A 23,506-nucleotide genomic window follows, 5' to 3' on the forward strand; every position below is an offset into this window, starting at 1 on the left:
TTATATTCATTTACCCTTAACTCTGTAGCAATGTATGACATAATATTATGTCACAGTGCTGTTAAGGTTAAATGAAGAGAGCCCACTTCATATATATTCAGGATTTGCTGCTCTATGCAAACACCAATGGCTAACACCAACAATCCCTGCTGACATCTTGGCTCAGATCTGTAAAAAGCTGTCACATTTCAAAAACTGACCAAAAATATGTACAGTCCCCAATGTGGTAGCAGAGAAAACATGAACTAATCTTATTTACACCTTATGTACATCAGTAAACAATTGTTACTGTTGCCAGGAAGAACAATTTGTTATGCATAAAACAAGCCCTCACACAGATAAACGGAAAAACAAAAAAAAAAAGTTTTGAATTTTTTAAAGGAGGGGAGCAGAAAAATGCCAAAAAAAAAAAAAAAAAAAAAAAAAAAAAAAAAAGGCAGACAAAGGGGTTAAATCAATAATAGGCAAGCAGAGATGAGACTTCCATTTCAGCTTTGTAGAACATCAAAATCTGGACATTGTGTGTCAAGGAAGAAAGAAATACAGATATGGAACAATTTACCATAGAAAAAAACAATTTCCCAAATAAAAACGCAAGATAGCCAAGTGGAATGAATGTACCAAGCAAGCCATTTATTAGAACACAATGCACAAAAAGAAGCAATCATTATAATGATTTTTATCTAAAAGTATAAAAGGAAGCAACAGTCAGCATGGGAAGAGCAACCGCCACTTAGGCCAAGTGACAAGAACTAGCCACTATCTTCCCGACTTACCATCTTCCTTTTTCTCTCTGCAATCTGCTCCTCAGATTCCATTTCTACTTCATTGCTAACAGGTGTTTTTTCTTCTATATCATCAATAAAATCTGGCTCCTGAAAGATGGAAATGACTGCTTTATAGAAGCTCTACTGCACTACTAACTCAAGGGATACTAAGACTACAATAGTTCAATCAAGTCGTCGTGGGCTAATTGACTGCATATATTTACTTCTTGAAGCACTAAATGTATTAACAGAGTCTATTACATCATAGTATAAATACACTATGTACGCTATAATTGACAGCAATGATCATCTAAATAAAACTAACTGTATTAATTTCAGTAGTACTTAGTTGGAATTCAATATGATTAATACAGTGCTCCCATCTAGAGAAGGTTTTCCAATAGTCTCTCAGTTGCAGGTATATTCCAGAAGACTATGCATGATCAGATACTCTATGCAGGTTTATAGGGTACAAGGTCATCAAGTGATAAATGTTATGGAAGAAATAAAACAAATTTGCTTTTGCCATTGAGGCTGTGATTGAAAAACAATAACATTATTTAAAAAAAAAAAAATTGCCCATGCAGACAAAGGGGGAGATTAGAATACAATTCTTGTTTAATCTTTTGTGAATGTTTGGGGTCTCAATGTCCAGGTCAATTTTTGCAGTTCTGTTCCGCTCCACCTTTGGAACCGATTTACATGTACTTTTTCATTTTTTTTTTTTCATTGCATGAGAGACTAACACTTTTTTAAATATATAATTAGCAGTCAAAACTAAAAATGTGGAAAATATGCTTTAGAATTTTTCCCATTAATAAGCAGTAAAATTTTATAAGCCTTTAACAAAATTACATATACATTGTCAATCCATCACCATTTTGCAAGTTCAGAGGCAGAGGGTGCTGTTACTTGTGCTGCTCCTTCAATATTTTGCTGGAGGGGAGCCGACTTGTCTGGCACCCAGAAACACAATTCTCGTTTCCAATTAACCCCTTAATAGTGACGCGGCCTGAAAAGGCTCTAGTGACTGTGCATGTTTAGTGTTGGTTTAAGGGCCATAAAACTTTTTTCCAAATGTGGAAAAATTCTTGTGGGCTCAGTTTTTACGATTTTGACTGTGCGCTCCAAATAGCACCTCTACTTTATTCTTTTGTTTTGTACGATCGTGGTGATACCAAATTTATACAGGTTTTATTGTGTTTTAATACATTTTCAAAAATTAAACAAATGTGCACAAAAAAAAGAAAAACATTTTTTTGCCATCTTTTGACACAACTTTTTTCATACTTTGGTGTACAAAGCTGGGGGAGGTGTCATTTTTGGCGAAATGAGCCAACGCTTTCATTGCTACCTTTTTGAGGACTGTGCAACATTTTGATCATTTTATTCCATTTTTTGTGAGATGTATAAAGGTGTAAAGGCCATTTCCCATCTCGGAGGTCATCTCAAACTTTTTTTTTTCTTCACTATTTCTTAGACCATATAGGGTACATTAACCCTAGATGGTCAGTTCGTTCCTACCATATACTGCAATACTTCTGTATTGCAATATATGGCATTTTTGCATATTATTCGCTACAATGAGCCACTGGCTCATTCTATCGAATCTGCAAAAGCCATGTGGCCTCGGGTCAAATGAAGACCCGAGGCTACCACGGCAACCGATTGTGGCCCCCCCGATGACGTTCGGGGTGTGTGTTTGGAGAGCGACGATCGGAATAAAGATGGCTCCCACGCGCCGCCTCCTTTTAAATGCCGCCGGAGATTTTGCCGGCGGCAACGGAAGGGTTAATAGCAGGCACCGACCGCGGTTATTGGCAGTGGGGGTTTGCTGCAATATGCAACAACCCCCACCCTTGTATGAGGAGGACTCAGCCCTTGAGCCCCTTTCATACATTCCCTGCACCTCTGCGCCGTAGAGCGTTAAGGGGTTAAAAAGGTAACATTTTATTTGGTGTCAAAAGTGGGAAAAAGGCTTTTTTGTAGTTTATAGCTCTTTTTTTTAATTGAATGTTCAAACTAACACAAAATTAACATTATTAATGAATTTCGCATTTTTTTTGGTCATTTTGATAGATAATATGTATAGTCTCGGGCATACGGGGCGACTATGGTGATGCTTTTTGTATTGTGTGTTTACTTTTATGACTTCATGGGGGACATTTAAACTTAATTTTTTTTTATTAGAGCCCCAGTTACAGAGGAAAACTGCCATCTGTCACAGATGGTGTTGATCCGAGCTGGACTGGGTCTAATTAGACCAAGCATCTCTGGTTAACCCCTTAGAACCGGTGGTCATATAGAGCCAGAGGCCGCGCTGACTCCTCCATGCATTTTTCAGCTCGGTTTGCTGTCCCTAGTTACACAGTTTAGCGCCCGGACGCATGTGCGGCGAGCGACCTTGATACACACTGCTTCTATATGCATCTTAAAATTTAAGATCGCTTATTTCAGGAACAACAAGAGATAGAAGGAAAGCATGTCTGCATATTACTTTACATCGTCTTTGGGAACCTGTCCACAGGGAAAAATATCCCTCTGGTGAACAGAAATAAAACACACTTTTTGATGTTGTAGCAGCTTATTGTTTTGCCCCATTGTTTAAGCTTTTTTTTTTTTTTAATTATAAGAAATACATACAAATTTCAAAACGGTCCCTCTTTCACCTCATGAATGAGTCTCCGCTATAAACTCAAGCAACACCTCCTTCAACCAAATTTTGTTCCCCCGAGAAACCCACTGATCACCTCAATGACTCTAGTAAAGTCACTGAAGAGCGTTTTTGGTAAATTCTCCCTTAATACTAGAAACAAATAGGAATCACTGAAATATATTTTGGTTCCCAAAAATACTAACTTTTATTAAAGACTATTTAAAATAAAACCCCAATGTTAAAAATATCTGGTGTCTTGCTGCGATAATAGGATGATCTATATTATTGCCCTATAGTGCTACTGAAATATGACCTCTGTTAGGTCATAACACTTCTCTCAATATCTCTACGCGTTTCGCCCACCATTTATGGGCTCATCAGGAGAAAGTATGAAAGATATATATTAGCCTATATTGATGATCACATATATATAGCAAAACACCATACAGGAGAGAAAAAAAAAAAAAAAAAAAAAAAGGGGGCTGGCATCAGCGAATAGTCGTAGCTGCAGTAAAAAGTCAGGGGGTCATTGATGGCTGAATGTCCAGGCCAATTTTTGAGGTTATGCCATGCGCTTCTTTAAATGACAATATCTTTAATGATGATCTTTAAATATCAAAATTTAGTTTAGTTTTACTTTTAGTTTAGTTCCAGTAGTAAAATGGAATAAACTTCTACCAAAATACGATATAAATATGTACAGCATTGTTCCATCATGCAAGACTTCTGAAATTCTGCTAACTGTAAGCCAAGTCTTTCCTGCCGCTCCTTATGCTTTCTGACTTCATCTGAAAGGCTGGAGCGGGCACATTTCAATTGCTTGGAGACACTGAAAATATCCACTCTTAGGTTCCACGCATACTTCCAGACACATTGGGGGAGATTTATCATAAGTGTCTAAGAGCAGAGATGTTTTAGTTGGCCATGGCAGCCAATCAGAGCTCTGCTTTCATTTTCCCACAGCTGTTTATAAAATTAAAGCTGAGCTCTAATTGGTTTCCATGGGTAACTAGAACAGTTTTACCATAAAAACTTAAAAAGGGAACCTACCACCACGATTCTACCTATAAAAGGTAGATCGGGTGGTAGGTGGATGTAAGGGACGCGAGGATAGCTCTTTTTAGAGCTAATCCTCACGTCCCCGCTAACTTTTGGTAAACTTTATTGAATTAATATGTAAATTTAGTTATGCGGCTACTGGGGCGTGGAGTAGCCGGGCACGAGGCTACACGGCACGGCTACTCCACGCCCCAGTAGCCTCATTACTCCTCCTACCCTGCTGTGTGCGGTGCGTAGCTCCTCGTAGCTGCCCGCCCTTGTCCGTCATGGAGGCGTTCTGCGCATGCGCAGAACGCAGGCCCTCGGCTGAGCAGCCCCAGCTCCGAGGCCGGCTTGTCGGACAAGGGCGAGCAGCTACGAGGAGCTGTGCGCCGCACACAACAGGGTAGGAGGAGTAATGTGGCTACTGGGGCGTGGAGTAGCCGTGCAGCCTCGTGCCCGGCTACTCCATGCCCCAGTAGCCGCATACCTAAATTTACAAATTAGTTCAATAAAGTTTCCCAAAAGTTAGCGGGGACGTGAGGATTAGCTCTAAAAAGAGCTATCCTCATGTCCCTTACATCCACTTACCACACGATCTACCTTTATAGGTAGAATCGTGGTGGTAGGTTCCCTTTAATGATAAATTCCCCCTATTGTGTCTCACCACTATGTCTAAGCTGTTTGGCCACTGCGCACACAAAAAATAAATAAATAAGACCAGGTCTTATACCTGCCCTGATTTGTGGAGCAGTCAGTCAGCTATGGAGCTGTGCTAGGCTTACAGTTGCAGTCAGAAAACTATATATACAAATCAAAATTCTCCTGTTTAAAGGGAAACTGTCAGCAGAAATTGCTGACAAACTGCACTTTCAAGATCAGGTTTAAGTGTGGTGGCATCATTCAGAAAATCTACTTTGAAGCGACATGTAAATTGGTTGCATAAAGTCAAGGAGGCAAAGATTTTAACACTGAAGTCAAGCTCTCTCTTCCTCAGAAAGCCCCCCTTCACTCTTATTGATGGTCCTGCACCCGGAGACATCGCTAAGCAGATCTTCTGAAGTCCGATGCATGATTTCTATGACTGAGGAGTAGGTATTCAAAGATGCCATCAGTGTTAAACTCTCCTCCTTCTTGACTTTATAAAATCAATTTACATCATTTCTGGATGATGTTACCACAGTGGCTCATGAAGAAGAAAAAAAAACAACCAAACAAATAAAATTTTAAAAAAACTAGATGGCGTTACACTCCTTGCTTAAATTCTGGTAGTGGCTTATTAGGCCAAATGCTGACAGGTTCCCCTTAATATGACACCAAGGTGCAGGAGATATAGGCATTTGAAGTTGACAGCTTCTACACAGGGTACATGTAAATAGGACATATAGTTGTATGGCAGTCATGAAGGGGTAAAGCAAGCACGGTGCCATCCATATATTTTGGTCAACTCTATACAGAAAAAAATAAGTTAAAGGAGTCTCACAACCAATGCAAATATGTGATTGAGACTGAAGAGTGACAAAATCAGTCGACACCGGTTTGACCCAGAGTATATTGGATGGTGAGCTTTTGAGAATACTAGTTCTCTTAGGTCAGACAGGGTGTTATGCATGAAACACAAAACTCACCGCATTTTATGCCCACTAGACTGTGATCATCAAAGGTTATTAAAACAACAGAATGATATATACAAGAAAGATCTACCTTAGAACAGAATGGTAATAGACTGATAACTTAAGAGCCATGACAAGAGAGCTCTGTCTTTTGTAGCCTCTAAGTCAGAAGGGAGTCATGAAGCTGGCATAGATATTAAGACCACTTTTCAAGGTGTTAAATCTCTGCATCATTCATACTCTCATTCTTTCCGTGTCGTCAGTTTTGAAATGTCCCACTAAATCCATAGTCTGCAAATCTTCAATAGTGTGAACCTCTCTGGAAAAATATGCGCCACTGCGAGATATTTCCTTTTATTGTTATTATGAGATTGGTGCAAGCTTATGTGCTGATGAAGACTCTGTTCTGATTCCCCCACATATAGGTCTGTGGTGGGACACCGTTCAGACGTAATAAGGTATACAACATTGGAATACAGGCAGAAAATGTCCCCTTACGCTTATGTACCTGCTTTGATTGTGGTACATGTACACAGTCACGATGTAGGATCTCCATTTTTGGGCTGTACGTAACAACCAGGGCTACTCAGCCTCCTGTTGGGTCACTTTATATATGAGTAAGCTTTGACCATAATCAAATAAGCAAAGTAGCAGACATCAACAGTCACTTTTGGTCTATAGCCCAACTGGAAAAATTCAGACCATCCCTCGAGGTGGTGTTTTTCCAGGCGTGTCTTGTCTGAGCAGATATGGTTGTAACATACAGCATGTCTGTATATGATGGTTTGTCTTGTATATTTGGGGTTGAAGCTGTCATTTCTCAGGTAGGCCGTTCTGTCTGTTCATTTGTGGTGTCCAGAAAGTGTATTTAATTATCTGAATAGCTTTCAGATTGATGATGGGGTGGAGGTTGTTGGAACTCTTATGGAATTGAAGAAGGGCCTCCACCACCTACACTCCAGATGATCAGAATGTCATCAATGTAATGGAAGTAGATCATGGATTTGTGGTGCATGCAGATAGGTATGCACCTTCCAGTTCAGCAATAAAAAGATTTGCACACCGTGGTGCACACCTAGAACCAATTGAGGTTCCCAAGCGCTGCAAGTGCAGGTCCTCTCCAAATGCTAAGTAGTTGTGGGCAAGAACAAATTGTAGAAGTTCTGTAAAGAGTTCTGTTTGTGTTCCCAACATGCCGCTATGCCATCTTTGTAGGGAATGTTTGTGTATATGTATTCCACATTGTGGCCATTATTGTAGCATTGGGTAGTGGGCCTATAGGCTGCAGTTTATTTAAAGGTCAGTAGTGTCCTGAATGTAGCTGGAAGTATTTCTGACCCTGGGTTTTAGGAGGAGGTTTTACACCCAAGCCGAGAGGTTTCCCATCAAGGTGCCAATGCCAGAAATAGGCATTTTTGGATTGCCATCTTTGTGGATCTGGGGGAGCATAGGGAAATAGCCGGCCTAGAATTCCCTGGGATGAGTCGTTTTACCTTTACATGTCAATTGGAAACTTCTTGGTCATGAGTTGTTTCTTGCAAGTCTCTGTGAGGTCACATTTATAGTAATGGATAAGGTTTGGCAGGTGTCTGTTTGCAAACCGTACAAGTCTTCTACTCCTCATTCTCAGGGAGAATGTGCCATACGTGAGGAGGGTTTGAGGAGAAGACAACACGTGTCCCCGACCCAACTTGAAGTGTCACAGGACCGTGTAAAATAACAAATTATTTACAAATACGGACATCAGCAGTATTTTAACATTACCACATACTTTTATGAAAAGACTAAGGCAGGAATAAAACCTACTCAGTTTTCTACAGCCTATTCACGAATCAAGTCAAAAACACCTGCATGGGTCCATTACAATTAATGCGCCATCAGCGGAGAAAAAAAAAAAAAAACCTGACACGTTCTTAAACAAAGACCTTGTGCATGTAGCCCAGGAGAGCAGAGTCGGTAGATCTAGTTCTACTATAGACACAAAATAATGCACTCAGGTGGCATTAAGTTTCAGGCAAATACATGAAATATTACAGGTGTTGTCCAACACTGGGTCTTGCCACAAGAAAGTCCAAAAGTGCTTCCAGGCCTAGGTGTCAATGCACCCATTAAGTGTCCTGCCATAAAGAGGCACCCACCATTGACTTTATTTGCAGTAGTGCCATGCACAAGAAACTTGGACTTCTGCGGAGTGGAAATGTTTCATCTTTGGTATATCTGCTTGGGATCCTACGATGGTCATTTGGCTTTGTGATGAGCACTTTTCTTTTTACACTGGCTATTCTACATTTACACTGCCAAATATTGAACAGGATTAGGAGATCCGTCTCACCAATTGATTGAGATCAGTAACTAGACTTTTAGAGCTAACATAATTTTGTGTATCCAGCTAAAATGCCTATTGAGTGCCAAAAATAAAGGAAATTATAATGTTTATTAAATACTGTTGTGTACAAATCCAAAACACATGCCCTGTAATACAATTACCTGGTTATTAGAGATTGACAGACGTAGAGGGGAAAGCTTCCTCTGTTTGTTTTCTGGTGTTTTCAGCTTGCCGATGGCACCATCATTATCTAACAGAAGGTTCTGATTTTGACACTCTCTTTCTTTAGATATATCCTTTTCTTTTCTTCCTTTTTTCCTTCTAGTATCATAACCGCTATTGAAATTTTCTGTTGGTTCAGAACTGCATCGTAGCACTGGGCACTCTGGATTGTCTTTGAGACAGGCACAATCAACCTTGTATTTGCTGATCAAACAAATACAACAGTTTAATTAAATGAAAAACATGCAATTGTCCAACAAATTCTCAAAATAGTTTGAGGTAAAAAAAAAAAACAAAACAAAAACCAGACTTACCAATTTGCATAATCAAAGTCAAATGCAATTGTAACTTCTGCCCCCTTTGGAATGTTTGAAATTGAATAAATATATAAATGAATTGTTCCTTCTTCAACAATATGGCGCACCTAAAATATGAAAATGGGAGACTTTAAATGAAAGTCCAATAAGAAATTGCATTTACTAAAAATAGAATAGTTGCCTGAATACAGTTCTGTGATCTAGCAACAATATCTTATACTAAGGAGCGAATATTTTTAATTTCATGCAATAAAGTTACTTACCTCAGCATTGGGTATACAGGATCTTCTAATAAATCTAGCTTCATTTCCAAATGTCCTTGCATCAACACACATTTCTAACCCATGAAATTTTGAATAAAATAAAACAAATGGATATGGTCTATGAAGAGAAAAACAACAATATTGATTATAACTGTACAGTAAATAAAAGCAATTCCAAGCAATTAATCAACAATGCAGCTTGATACTATTTCTGGGATACAAAAATATTCTATTTGAAAAGGTTAGGGTTAGTTATAGAACATTAATTTATTTATTTAAGACTATAAGATGCTCCTTATTATAAGACGCACCCCAGATTTAGGCTTCCAAAAAAGGAAAAATATATTTTAAACCAATTAAAATATCCCTGTTGGTCGCACTAAAGCACAGCACACACAGCTATGCTACATCCATACATTTACACACACAGATCAGCTATACACACAGACAAACAGAAATATGAATACACTCACCACTGCTGCATACACTGTGCACTACAACATACACACACTGACCGGGCGCTACTATACACATGAAAACACACATCTCTACTATACACATAAGCAGAGATCGCATTAACGCCTCACCACGCGTCATAGACGCGTGATGAGGCGCCATTACCCCCCAAAATAATTGCCATGCGTAAAGATACGCTTGGCAATTATTCCGTGTAGCGCGCAGGCTGAGCGGCCCGGCGCGCACTGCATAGGAGGGGAATGGCAGTAGAGTGATCGCATCGTGCGCGGGACCGCTCAGCAGGATGCAGCGATCTCTGGGATCTCTGAGCGCCGGACCCAGGGGAGACATGTGAGCCGCTGCTACTCGTCCTGCTCCAATTCTCTCTGCCTGCAGCAGCGGCCAACAGTTATGTGATCCAGGGTGAGTGTGAGCCGCGGTACACTGCACTCTGTGTATGTGAGTGAGTGCTGTGTTGTGCCAGTGCAGGGCCCACTTAAGGCGGGGGAGGTGTGTGACAGGGATATAATAATGATACAGAGAGCGGTTACTCTCTGCATCCTCAGTGTCTGTGTTACAGCCGTGCACTGTACTCCCGTACGGGCCATGGCCGAGCCTCCCACTGTGTGATATACCGAGCACTCAGTGCCTCCAGCCACCAGCGCTGCTCGGATCGGCCTCAGCATTATCAGCGTTCAGACAGAAACAGACAGGAAGCAAAGCCCACTCCTGTTTGATGTATGGTGACCCTGTGACCTAGCTGAGGAGGACAGCATGGTAGGAGTCAAGCCCTGTGTGTGCAATTAACCCTTTCAGTCTTGACTCTGACAGAGTCGGTTGTGTTTTTTTATGCCCACTTTCTGCCCCCTGCAATGTTACCTGTGTGCCACCTGTTCCACCACTCCCTTTCTCTTGACCTCCTATCTCTTTCCCATGTACAACCACCTAACTATATTTGCCAGGTCACCTTGCCTCCAAATTATGTCCCTGCTGCCATTCTATTAATGCTTCCTTACATTAACCCTGACGGTGCATTCACACAAAGCACATTTATTAAAGTGTTTGCGCCAGTTTTCTGTGTGACTTTGCACTGAAAAGAAGGTGCAAACGGCTTGTACATGTATTTATGAAGTGTCTGCGACAGTATTGTGTCACGGCATCTGTGTCCGCTGTACCACAAAATCCTGCACAAAACAGGGCGTTCTGGTGCAGAGTCGGACCGTGCTCCATATTTTTTACTGCGTCTTGACAGAATTATGTCAAAGGTGCATAAAAAAAGCTGTTGACACTTCCCGAGCAGTGCAGGGGGCGTCAGATTCATGAAGAACGTGCCCCAGTTTTGATGAATCTGCCGCACTTGTGAGGAAACTGCACATAGTACAGGCTTCACTACTTTTGATAAATGTGGCCCACAGTGTTTGGACGTATGGGTAAGAAGAACGCATGTATTTCTAATGTTACCATGTGTTTGGATGCTTTCAAATCGTATTCTTTCATTGTTAGAAATGTATGCAAATGTGAAAGTGTTAACACAGCTGTTTACGTGTCCAGCAATGAATAAAAAGGCTTTCAAAGCAGCCAAACACATGATAACATGTAAAACACATAGTGGGGTTAGGACAGGGGGCAAAAGTGGGGCCATATGACACGTTATCTGCCACAAAATTTGGGAGCTATAGCAAAGGGGCCCACTAAGGTTCTACTCAAACCTAGAGCCGGCCCTGTGCCGTTGTGTGTGCGTGCTGTGTTGTGTGTGCGTGCTGTGTTGTGTGTGTGCGTGCTGTGTTGTGTGTGTGCGTGCTGTGTTGTGTGTGTGCGTGCTGTGTTGTGTGTGTGCGTGCTGTGTTGTGTGTGTGCGTGCTGTGTTGTGTGTGTGCGTGCTGTGTTGTGTGTGTGCGTGCTGTGTTGTGTGTGCGTGCTGTGTTGTGTGTGCGTGCTGTGTTGTGTGTGTGTGTGCGTGCTGTGTTGTGTGTGTGTGCGTGCTGTGTTGTGTGTGTGTGCGTGCTGTGCTGTGTTGTGTGTGCGTGCTGTGCTGTGTTGTGTGTGCGTGCTGTGCTGTGTGTGCGTGCTGTGTTGTGTGTGTGTGTGCGTGCTGTGTTGTGTGTGTGTGCGTGCTGTGTTGTGTGTGTGTGCTGTGTTGTGTTGTGTGTGTGTGCGTGCTGTGCTGTGTTGTGTGTGCGTGCTGTGCTGTGTTGTGTGTGCGTGCTGTGCTGTGCTGTGTTGTGTGTGCGTGCTGTGCTGTGTGTGCGTGCGCGCGCGCGCTGTGTTGTGCCAGTGTGTGTGTGTGTGTGCGCGCGCTGTGCTGTGCCAGTGTGTGTGTGCAGTGAGCAGACAGATGATTCTTTTTGTATAAATAGCGTCTATTAACATTATAAACACCTATGAGATGTGTATATGTATTACCAAAATTTTCATACTCCTCATCGGCTAAAAATACTCTTCAAAAATGGTAAGAGGAGTATTATTACCCTTCCGTAAAAATGTTAGTGCGACCTCTGCACATAAGGAACACACTGGGAAGTACTACACACATGAATACATACACAGCTCTACTATTCACATATAAAGGAACACACTGGGAAGTACTACACACATGAATACACACAGGTCTGCTATACACAAATAAGGAACACAGTGGTAACTACTCTACACATAAATACATACACAGCTCTATTATACACATACATAACCCTTCCCCCCTCTTCTTCTTACCCTGTCCCAGCGCAGCACGTCCCCATTCTCAGCAGCATCAGACCTGTGGTGATGTAAGAAGCATGTGATCAGTCACATGCTTCCGACATCACCGCAGGTCCTGTACCTGTAGGCTGAGGGAGAAAGCAGTACCGAGGGTCTCCTCTCTGGGCGATCGGATGAAGAGCTATATCAGGGCATCATCCGATCTCCATCTCCAGAGTTCAGAGGGGTCTGGCAATGCTGGATCCTCCTGACCTTCGGTCTATAAGATGCAGACACTTTTTAGCAAGATATTTTCTTGCTAAAAAGTGCGTCTTATAGTCCAAAATAATACGGTACATCAGCTTCTATAAAAAAGGTTTGCATATGTTTTATCTCAGCAGATAAATCACTCTATAGATCAGATTTTGCATAAAAGTTTTAAATCTTTTTTGGAAGAAATTTACCAATATCACCATCCATTACGAAAGAAACTGCAACATAGTTAACATATTATGGACTACAAGATGCACTTTCTTTTAGCAAGAAAAAGACTTTTAAAAGGGCCTGTGTCTATGGTCCCATTCACACAGGGTTTGAGGAGCACTCAATCAGCCTTCAGAAAACCACCGCCGTGGCTACATGCTCGCCATGTTGTTTCATAGATGATTCTCATCCATACTTTATAAAGCAGTCTCAAGTTTCAATGTGGTCATGGACACTGAGATTAAATATCCGAGTACCCTGTCTGCAATGTTTTTTTGTAGTCGGGACCTATTCCTGCCTGTTTTTGTGGAGAACAAATAGGGGAAGCTCTGACTATGGAGGGGGAAGGTTTACATAGTTGATCAAGACTGAGGGCGCATTCAAGCGAATCTTTGTGTCACGTTTTTCTATGCCTTTTTGACGCATTCCAAAAGCTTCAGCCTAGTCTGAAGCCTATGTAACGTGGCAAAAAAGCATCTAAAAATGCAACACAACATGTGAACTCGCCCTTAGGAGGGGGGTAATTAATTTGGGATAGATAGAGCGGACATTAGGGTATGGTCATTGCAAGGTGTTCTGAGATATATGGAGACAGGGGGAAGAATATGAAGGGTACACAAATGTAGCAGAGCTATGTGTGCATACAGATGTAGTGGCTCCATCTTTGTACGAATAAAACAGAGCTATTAAAAGAGAAGTGTGTGACACCAGCAGGGAATTTCCAATTTTTGTCAAATATATTCCCCCCCCCACCCAAGCAAAACTGAGGTGTGTCAGTCCAAAAATTACAATAATTTAAAATTGAATGGGCCATGTAGCACTACCTACACAACTGTAGACAAGGACCGCCACATTGAAGTAAGGATTACAATAAGTACCAAGGTACCTTCATTCTGAGGATCATGAGGGCAATGCCAATAATCCACAGATCCCTCAACTGATCCCCAGGGAGGTGAGAGAAGCTTGTATAATTAGTTTATTTTTTAAATGTAAATGGTTCTTTTAGTTTAAGCCCAAGTACTGCTAAGAAAATATATTTTTGTAATATGGTTCAATATGACCAATTTGTAGCTTTGGCAAGAAAGACCTACCTTTTAAAGAAGTAGCCATTGGCTTCAAACTGCTCCCGGAGCATGAATTTTCCCCTATATTCAATTATTAATGTTTCAGGTTGCAGGTCTTTTGCAGCTTTTAATATTTTTTTGTTCTTCTGCATAAAACTCTGTTGGCAACAAAAGGTTATTTATGTATTACAACAATTTACACCTCTTGTTTTCCAAAAAAAAAAAAAAAAAAAAAAGGGGCTGTTGGTGCAAGAACCATGGACAGTTTATAGAGACCCGAAACCCAGAATGACACCACTGCTGGGGAACGGGACTCCTAATGGAGATCTATGATGTAAGGAGTTTCTGCTTTTTCATGTAAACATGATTGCATGGTTCAGGCACTGATTTCTACTTACTTAATTTTGAATAACTATTTGCTTTCCAGATCACCAAAATGCTAAAAATGAACAGGACTCATTTACATTAATCTTGTTTGTTATTAATACAGCAAATGTTTATTAAAAAATCATTATGGGAAAGTTTATAAACTTATGTTTCAAAGGTCACGTATCCATCTTTGCAGTTACAAAATTATTTTACTTATGTAAAAGCTTTACAAATAGTAATTTATCAATAGTGAAAGCTTGCATGCAGTGGAATATTGATACGTCAGTTAGGGTTTTGGCATAGAACTAAACGCTGCAGCCAGGCTGACAGATTCATCATTCACCTGATGCATCTGTTGGCAGGGGAGGGACTGTGATATTATCATACAAGCTTTTGATAAAAATAACCCTGCACTGTTAAAATACATTTTTCAACATGAAAATGCCCAAATAGAAAGCTAAAAAAAGATTGTAGGAAGCATACATTATACTCACTTCAACTGGTGGTTTAAATACGAGATTGTTAGGGCTCAAGCAGGACTTTCCAGACTGCTCATTTTTGTCAGCATCACAACCAAGTCTCAGCGTTATTCTTTGAGCCTCCCTTTGAACACCTTCACTGTATTGATTGTTGTTTGCCTCTTCATAGTGGTCCATCCAGGCTTTGATTTTACTCTCCCACCCATAAGTGGGATTGTCAGATGGATCAATTTCTGGAGCGGAACCCTAAGATGAATATAAAAATTAAACAGATATTAGAAGTTGTCAACTAGACTCATAGGGGAACATTTATCAAGGCATGTACATCAGTTTTCTGGCATATAAGCCTTGAAATTATTACAATTCCCTTCACCTTTACGCCACCTCCTCTCGAAGCAGGCATGGGAAGAACAGTGCTGTGAGGCAGAGAAGGTCAGCGTGGGGAATTCCTGCCTGTGCACTAGTAAAAGCCTTTGCCCTAAATGCCAGAACCACCTCATACATCTGGTACTGTGTGATCATCATAGAAAGCTGGCTCACCTGTTCTGTAGCTTGCTGTGCAGCTAGTTGTCACATACACCATGCACACAAAGTAGCCCACCTCACCGTGAACATCAATGGGGACCATAAATTAGATGCTGTTTGTATGGCAAGCTCATGGACCCCAATTACAGTTGTGTGCATGAGGCCCTAAGCCTCATTCCCACAGACATACGATTGCCCAGACCAGAGCACGGTACTGGGAGAAGTTGGGTGGGGTTACCCTTACGGTGTGGTGATGCACTGTGTGCTCACCACACCGTGACCAGGAACCATAGAGGTCTATGGGGCCATGCTTAGGTTGCAAATTAGGCGACCAGATCACGGCCCACAGTAGGCAATGTAAATGAACCCTTAGGTTGAGACCGTGCCATAAGTTTTGGCATTCCCGAAATGCATTAGATATATATATATAGAGTTGTATAATTAAAATGAGCGTTTATTGCTCATTAAATTGCATTTTTAAGAAAATCAGATCATTTTTATTAGTTACGCCAACACATTTTCCGTTTACAACAACGAGAATTTAATTTGAGAGTATTTGCATTCCAACTGGAAGAAGGATTTAGGAATTCTGGAAAAAGTAGCAACCCCTTTTATCAAGAGCGCAAAGGTAAATAGACACTTATCTCAAGGTCTACTTATTAGTTTACATTGTGCAATTTTCTCCCTTAATCCATCATCATTTAAAAGGTCTGGGGGTGATACCAGGTGTGACATTTACATTTGGAAGTGGTTGCTCTACATCCACAACATATAGAAGCCCTCAAAGGAAGTGGGTGTTGCCATCTGGGATGGGATCATCACTCCACTTGATGTCATTGGGAAGTGACGATCTGCTCCAACAAAATTGAATAAAAAGCGATCAAAAGGTCCTCAACATTGTAGTAGTGAAAACTTCATTAAGTCCTGCAAAAAACACCACTTTAAAGGACACCTGTCATCAGGTCTCTATCGCTAATTCTGTCACTACTACCTGTTGGAGCATCTCACAAGGATCCCATCCCAGCCTTTATCTAGTCATTTCATACATTAATCATTATAAAATCATCTTTTCTTTATTATGTAAATGAGGCACGTCACATGGTCAGAGGCAGTGATGTCACCCCTGTTCCCCCTCCCCTCTCCTCCCCCTGCTCATGTCCGTGTGTAATGTATAGTAAAGCATGGCTAGTGTGTGTGCTGCATCTGCTGACATGCTGCATCCTCCTAATACACAGACATCAGCTACACAAGTACCTGACATGTTCTGCTATAACATGGCTGTATCCTGGAGCTGTTGTATCTCTCCTATACACACACAGGCTGCAGGGGACGTGGCCACCAGCAAGCACATGGAGCAGCTGTCAGTCAAGCACTGGGGGTGTGGCTGTGCCTCCCACTCATGAATAAGCTGGACAGCTTGAATATGCTAAAGACTCATTGGACATTTCACAGGTCATTTGCATACAGCTTTAGGACCTCATTGCTCAAGTTTACAGGCATGTAAAGGGACAATGAAGGGATAGAGGCAATGCTTTCCAATGGCAGTTTATGAAAATATATTTAGTTTAGGGGGGTTATTTTGCATGACGGGTTCTCTTTAAGCAGCTCCATACACCAAAGTATAAAAAGTTATTGGTGCCAGGACAGGGCAAAATTTTGTGTAAAAAACGTTTTAATGTTTTGAAATCTATAAAAATATAATAAAACCTATATAAATTAGGTATTCCGGCCATTGTACCGATCCAAAGTATACAGTAGAAAAAATTACCATTGAAAAAGAAAGTATAATTTCTTGGGCAGAAAAGAAGCCCTCCTGCATCAAACAGAAAAATAAAAAATAAGTTATGGAATTTCAAAGACTGGGAGTTAAAAGTTGTCCTTTGTCCTGCTCATTTCTGGCAGATGGAGGGGCAGTGCAGTCATGATGAAGTGGTCATGCAAACAATAATAACCACTCCCATAACAGTGGTTGGAGGGGAGTCGAGATACATTTACACAATGTTCCAACTACCGATTTGGTGATGATGGAGGGGTTGTGCAGAAAGTAATGACTGCATGGCACCCTCCATCCACGAGCACGGGATGTCAAAGGAAGTCTAGAGTCTAGCTGCCTGGGGCCACATGACCCACAGCTCACAACTGCAAACGTCAAACTTTAACAAGGCAAGTACAATATCGGTGATCCTATTGGTACGCGTTTTATTTATTTGGTGTTGTTAATTTGTCCAATTATTTTTGAGCCCTTGAAATAAGGAGGATTTGTATATTTAATTCCAAAAAGCCCCCCCCAAATATATTTTTGTGCAATCCCTTGTAATAAACCTGAAACTCAACCCTGCAATTTCATCGCAGTTTGGTATTAGACCTAACTTTAAGGGATTCTGCGCACAAATAGTGAAGATTGTGACTGTCCAAGTCAAGTAGGAAAAGAGCCTCAATTTTCATTACAAATGTTTACGAGCATATTAAGGAACATGTAGTACCTTTACGCGAGAAGATTTTCTTGATCCTTCCCTAAAGGCCTGTGGAGGTAGAAAATAGACTGTCAATAATACACGTAAAAAAATTAATTACATTATTGAGGAACCAGCACCTTATTTCTTTTAGTTCAAGTTTTATCATCGCCAAAATAAGAGGACCTGCTCTTCTTCAAGCTTCCTATGCCCTTTTTGTTTTTTTTTTTTTTAAAGAAAAAAGGCTTTAAAATTTATGCCAATGATCCTGAGGGACTCAGGAAGCATTAACACCCATGGAGCTCGGAACCCATCTGTCTCATTTGCATAATTTTAAAAGCCTTACTTTCATAAAAAAAACCAGGGCATAATCGGCTAAGCTAAGAAGATAAGATCCTGTTGGCAGAGACACACACCAGTATATTAGTGTGCTTACAATCTTGATACTCGTGGTAGATATCCTTTAATTGTTTGGACTTCCAAAAATGACTTAGCCCTGCAATTACAGGATAATAAAAAAAATATATACATAGCATGATAAACTTGAAATGTAAAATCTTGCCTTTTTAGACTTTGCATTTGGTTCCTTTTCTCCACTTTTTTTCCTTTTCTTCTCATTCACTTTTGTTACTCTGGTGGCAGTAAGAGTAAGGGTTGTAGGTGTGTGCTGGCAAGCAGTGTATAGCTCCATAGGAACTTCATCACAACTCTCTGTTGCACTGGTATCACCATCTTTAAAATTAGACAAGACAAACATTAAACCCTTTTCTGCACATTTATACAAATATATATATTTTATTACACATATATACATCTCAAGATGTAGTAAGTAACAGATAGTATTGTGCAATACAGGCAGTCCCCGGGTTACATACAAGATAGGGTCTGTAGGTTTGTTCTTAAGTTGAATTTGTATGTAAGTCAGAACTGTATATTTTATCATTGTAATCCCAGCCAGAACCTTTTTGGTCTCTGTGACAACTGAATGTTAAAAATGTTGGGTTGTCATAAGAATCAATATTAACACTAAAGCTTCATTACAGACACATTTGATAACTGTTACAGCTGATCATTGTAGCCTAGGACTAAAGTACAATAAATTACCAATATCCAAGGGTTCGTTTGTAACTAGGGGTCGTATGTAAGTCGAGTGTTCTTAAGTAGGGGACCGCCTGTATGTATTGTGATAAAATTCCAAACAGTTGTATCCAGGCTAGATCTGCTTTTAAAATCAATATCAAACTGTAAGCATGTCTTAAAAGTATTATAGTTAGTTTTATAAATTAAAAAGGTAAAGAATCAAATGAAATAAAAGCCACAAAAATTATAACAACCAAGCTTCTCTGACATGCTGGTTGACACTAGTTACAAATTTCAGAAGACATGGTCATGCTGGGTATGATGGGGGCATCTTGCAAAGCAGTCTAAAATCCTATTAGTCAGGCAGGCATTGTGCTCTTCTGTTGTGGCCAAGCGAGAAATTCTGAAGAAATTATGCGGGCCAGTGCAGATAGAGACATAATAAAAAAAATAAATAAATAAATAAAGTAGTTACCTGCTCAGTAATCACTCTTCTGAGAGGTAGCTGGAGCAGGTCAAGTACAAAGCTTTCCTTATGCCTGCCCATTAAGGCAAACATTCAGTTGCACTTAACTTACATACATAAATATTGGGAACAGGCCTTAGGCTAGGCCGACACGTTTGGGTTTCTCTGTCGGCCTGCATGGGGTTAGAGCAGTGACCCGGCTGTCATACGAGTTCCGATCCAGCCTCTGATCCGCAAGACGCCATTGTCAATGCTATGACCATGAGATCTACATACCTGGTGAGGGAGGGTGCTCCCTCTCTCTGCTATTATTGAAATCCATAACATTTTTAAAAATTAAAACCAAATAAAACCTATATAAACTAGAATAAATTAGAGATGACATTTAGGGCGCAAAGTGAAAGACTAAAAAACAGAGCCCACAAAAAAAAAAAATTAATTAAAAAAGGGTGCAAATGCCGTTTCTTGTCAATTTTACCCCATTTCGCATTTTATTTCCACTTCCCAGTGCACGGTATGAAATCAAACAAACATTCATAATGTTTGAAGTTCTGTAAAATACTTAAAAGGCTAAAAAGCTTCCTACTTGCTGTTTTGAATTGCTTTAAGGTGCGACATTAATAGAAAAGGGCGCTGTGTGTGCGGTTTCTATTAACAGAACTTCCAAAACTCCTATAGAATTAAAAAGGTCCATAAAAGAATTGATCGTAACATTTTCATGAAAATTGGAAAAAATGCTGTCCGATTTGTAATCTTTTCAGCATCATATTAAAACAAAAGGACACTTTTATGCTAACACAAAGCTGAGTGGTAAAATGTTAGTTAGTAACTAATTTGGTTAGTGAGGCTATCAATCTGAAATACAGAACATTTTGAATTTTGCAAAAAAAAAAAAAAAAAAAAAAAAAGGTTTTTAAATTATGTTATTACACTAACTAGATGTACAACACGTCACGAAAACAAACAAAAAAACTCAAATCCACTTGGGTTAAATAAAGCCTTCTAAAGTTATTACCAGATAAAGTGACACATGCAAGTTTTGAAAAATAGGCCTGGGTCATCAAAGTGCAAATGAGCTTGGTCAATGGTTAACACATTATCCCTGTAATTCTAAAAGAGGATTGAGGAGCTACATAGAGTAGCAGATACTGTTCTGTGAAGAGGCATGTTTAAGTGTTGACCAGATATCTAACAGAAGCAAACCGACAAAGGAGACACATGACGTATTTACATGGAAAGGTTCAATATTTAAAAAAAAAAAAAATCTTGTGATTATTTCCATTTCCAGTGGCACATCACATTCATGTTACAGGGTTTCCTGTTCAAACAATGTTTTTGTAAAACATTATTAAGTATTTTCTAAAGCATATTTTCTAGGGGCCATATGCCAAAAAAGAATCATAGCCTAATCAATGCATAAAGTGTTCATGTCCATTGGTTTACATCAACAAGTACCCAAATAACAAAGGCCGCAAGCTTAAGAAATAAAAATTGTGCACTGTGGCAACAATATATACATATAAAAAAGACAACTTTTAAGCAAGACTTATTGAGATTATGTAATAATAAAAACAAAACTAATTGAAATAGAACTTTCACATATTGCATTACTATGAACCAAAAGTTTTACATTTCTATGAAGTTCATAGCAGTTACACAAAATGTGCAGTTGCACAAAATGTACTGCAAACTTCAAAAATCACATCCATCAAATTTCAGAACTGTGCAAATAATGTGTGTAGACTGTAATTTTAGATAAACAAATGTAGTGCAATGTTACAATAAATGATGTGCCATATTTAATAATAGAAACTAAATGGAAATAATATACTACACTACTCCCTAAGATTAGATTGAAACAGGAACCCTGAGACATTTAGAAGAAAGAGACCATTGAAGAAAACTAAGCATAAAGGGAATGGGGTGTGTCACATTTGAAATGGTACCTACCAGATAAAAGGCTTCCGTTGTTGCCTCTACCATTGTAGCAGGTTTGAAGATCATCTGCATTAGAGTCACAAAGTTATAGCCCAAAAGGTATGTGGCACTCAACAAACAACATGATAAGTGCACTAACACGCTTTGCCTATGAACAGGACCAGACTGATCTGTTCCCATATGGCAAAGAAAGCAAGTACTGCCTCTTCTTAAAAAGGAAACCTATCATGAGGATTCTACTATCAGAAGTACATCTGATGGTAGATTCCTCCTGCCTGCCTGCCTCTGCCCTCATCTGCAACTTAATAATTCTGGAACCCAACTTGTTAAAAAACATTATTTTAGTAACATGTAAATTTATTGCAGAGGCTACTGGGGTGTTTACTATTGCAGGGCACTGGGAGCTAAGGCAAGTATACAGCCCAGTAGCCTCTGCAATAATTTTAAATATATTACTAAAAAAAATGTTTTTAACAATTTACGTTAGGTTCCAGGATTATTAAATTACAGATAAGGGCAGAGGCAGGCAGGAGGAATCTACCATCAGATGATCCTCTAGATTCCTCATGGTAGGTTTCCTTCAAGGCCTCTTGCCCACAATCGAGTGCACTCAGTGGAAATAACTTCATGCGCTGAAGGTATCTCCTGGGCCAAACCTCCGATCATGGAATGAGCTCAGCATGTCAGCTCATTCCAGTGATTGGAGGTTCAGGTTGAAAATAGCTCTATGTGCTGAAGGGATCTCCCACGGACTTCACCTCTCTCATGGGCAAGAGGTCTAATAGGCTTCACTATTGTACCAACTATGAAGATGATCTATATCTCATTTTATGGCAAACCAATCTTCCCAAGCTCTACTTTTAACAAAGACATGTGCATAAAGGACTTAAAAAAAAAACTAATTGCCATAGGAAAAACAAAAGTCCTCACACACATCCATGAGCTGTCACTACTATTTTATTGTGCTGTAAACAACAAGTACAATACTAATTTATAACACTCAACCTGGTGCAAAATTGAGTGTAAACCTGGGGAAAATCGATAGACTATATAAATTTCCTAGTAAAATTCTGAGGGTTAAAATAAATTACTCTATAAACCTCAGACATTTACAGGTTATAATTGCTTTCTCATGAAAAACTCAATAGTTTTAGAATGTATATTACACTTTTTGGTTAAATTCTACTTTACCTACCAGACAAATGTTCTCGCTTTCTTTGTTGAAGCAATATTGCTCTCTCTCTGTCTAGAGCTCTGAAAGCAGGAAAAAAAGGAAAATATTTATGTTCAGCACATTAAAAGGGAAGTTCTAACCACAGCTGGGTGCCTGCTACAACATTAGTTGTCTATACAAACTGGGACCCGGCATTTTTTTTTTTCATTGTAGATGATACAGTTCCACTTTACAGTTAGGGTTAAAGGGCACCTACCACCACAAATCTACCTATAAAGGTAGATCGGGTGGTAGGTGGATCAATGGGACGTGAGGATAGCCCTTTTAAGGGCTAATCCTCGTGTCCCCGCACTTTTTTGTAAACTTTTATTACCCTAATATGTAAATTTTGTTATGCGGCTACTGGGGCGTGGAGTAGCCGCATCTGAGGTTACACGAGGTGGCTACTCCACGCCCCGGTAGCCACTTTACCCCTCCTACTCACCATCTTCTGCGCGCAGCTGCTCGTAGCTGCGCGCCCTCGTCCGACGATCCTGCTGTCTGCGCAGAACAGCAGGCCCGTTGGACGAGGGCGCGCAGCTACGAGCAGCTGCGCGCCGAAGATGGTGAGTAGGAGGGGTAAAGTGGCTACCGGGGCGTGGAGTAGGTTTCTTTTAAGTACAGTGTTAATATTCTTAGATAGTAAAAAAATGAAATAACACAAATAAATAGTGAAACTTACCGGGGCTGACAACGCTCACATAAGTATATGTCTGGAATATTTTGTCTGTCGATACCCATACAATCTATATGCTGCCAGACACTGGGAAAACAAAAAGACAATATAAAACATTAAATGAAAGCACAAAATCGCCAATTAACATCCTCCGTTTTTTTTCCCCAGTAAAAAGAGATTTAGTTACCCTCTCCCTGCCAAGGATCTATCTCATACATCCTCATAAGGTGGCACCTCTATGGCTTAGGACGTAAGAGAATGTCCTTTTTCATATAAAGCTTTAATATATTTCATTTAACATGAAAAACACTCAAATTCAAGAATAAAAAGTTATTTTACACCATCCCTCAAATTCTTATGAGCTGCAGAAGGTTCCATTATTGTGCTGCTAATACAATAGCGCAAATATTACATCCATCTAAAAGT

The 23,506-nt window shown here is 40.0% G+C and overlaps 1 protein-coding gene across 1 annotated transcript in view; it reads right to left on the reverse strand.

Annotated features, from left to right (window-relative positions):
* The window catches only part of KMT2E (lysine methyltransferase 2E (inactive)), a 54,585-nt gene that overhangs the window by 16,662 nt on the left and 14,417 nt on the right, over positions 1-23,506 (reverse strand). The window contains exons 5-14 of the mRNA XM_072147204.1: positions 23,087-23,167; positions 22,387-22,445; positions 18,270-18,439; positions 17,738-17,776; positions 14,745-14,975; positions 13,909-14,039; positions 9,203-9,320; positions 8,937-9,046; positions 8,562-8,826; positions 777-875 (exon numbers count right to left, since the gene is read on the reverse strand). Of these exons, the coding sequence (XP_072003305.1) occupies positions 777-875; positions 8,562-8,826; positions 8,937-9,046; positions 9,203-9,320; positions 13,909-14,039; positions 14,745-14,975; positions 17,738-17,776; positions 18,270-18,439; positions 22,387-22,445; positions 23,087-23,167 (1,303 nt within the window). The remainder of the gene's footprint in view (positions 1-776; positions 876-8,561; positions 8,827-8,936; positions 9,047-9,202; positions 9,321-13,908; positions 14,040-14,744; positions 14,976-17,737; positions 17,777-18,269; positions 18,440-22,386; positions 22,446-23,086; positions 23,168-23,506) is intronic.

Source organism: Engystomops pustulosus, chromosome 4 (genome assembly GCF_040894005.1).
Source record: "Engystomops pustulosus chromosome 4, aEngPut4.maternal, whole genome shotgun sequence".
Classification (NCBI taxonomy): domain Eukaryota; kingdom Metazoa; phylum Chordata; class Amphibia; order Anura; family Leptodactylidae; genus Engystomops; species Engystomops pustulosus.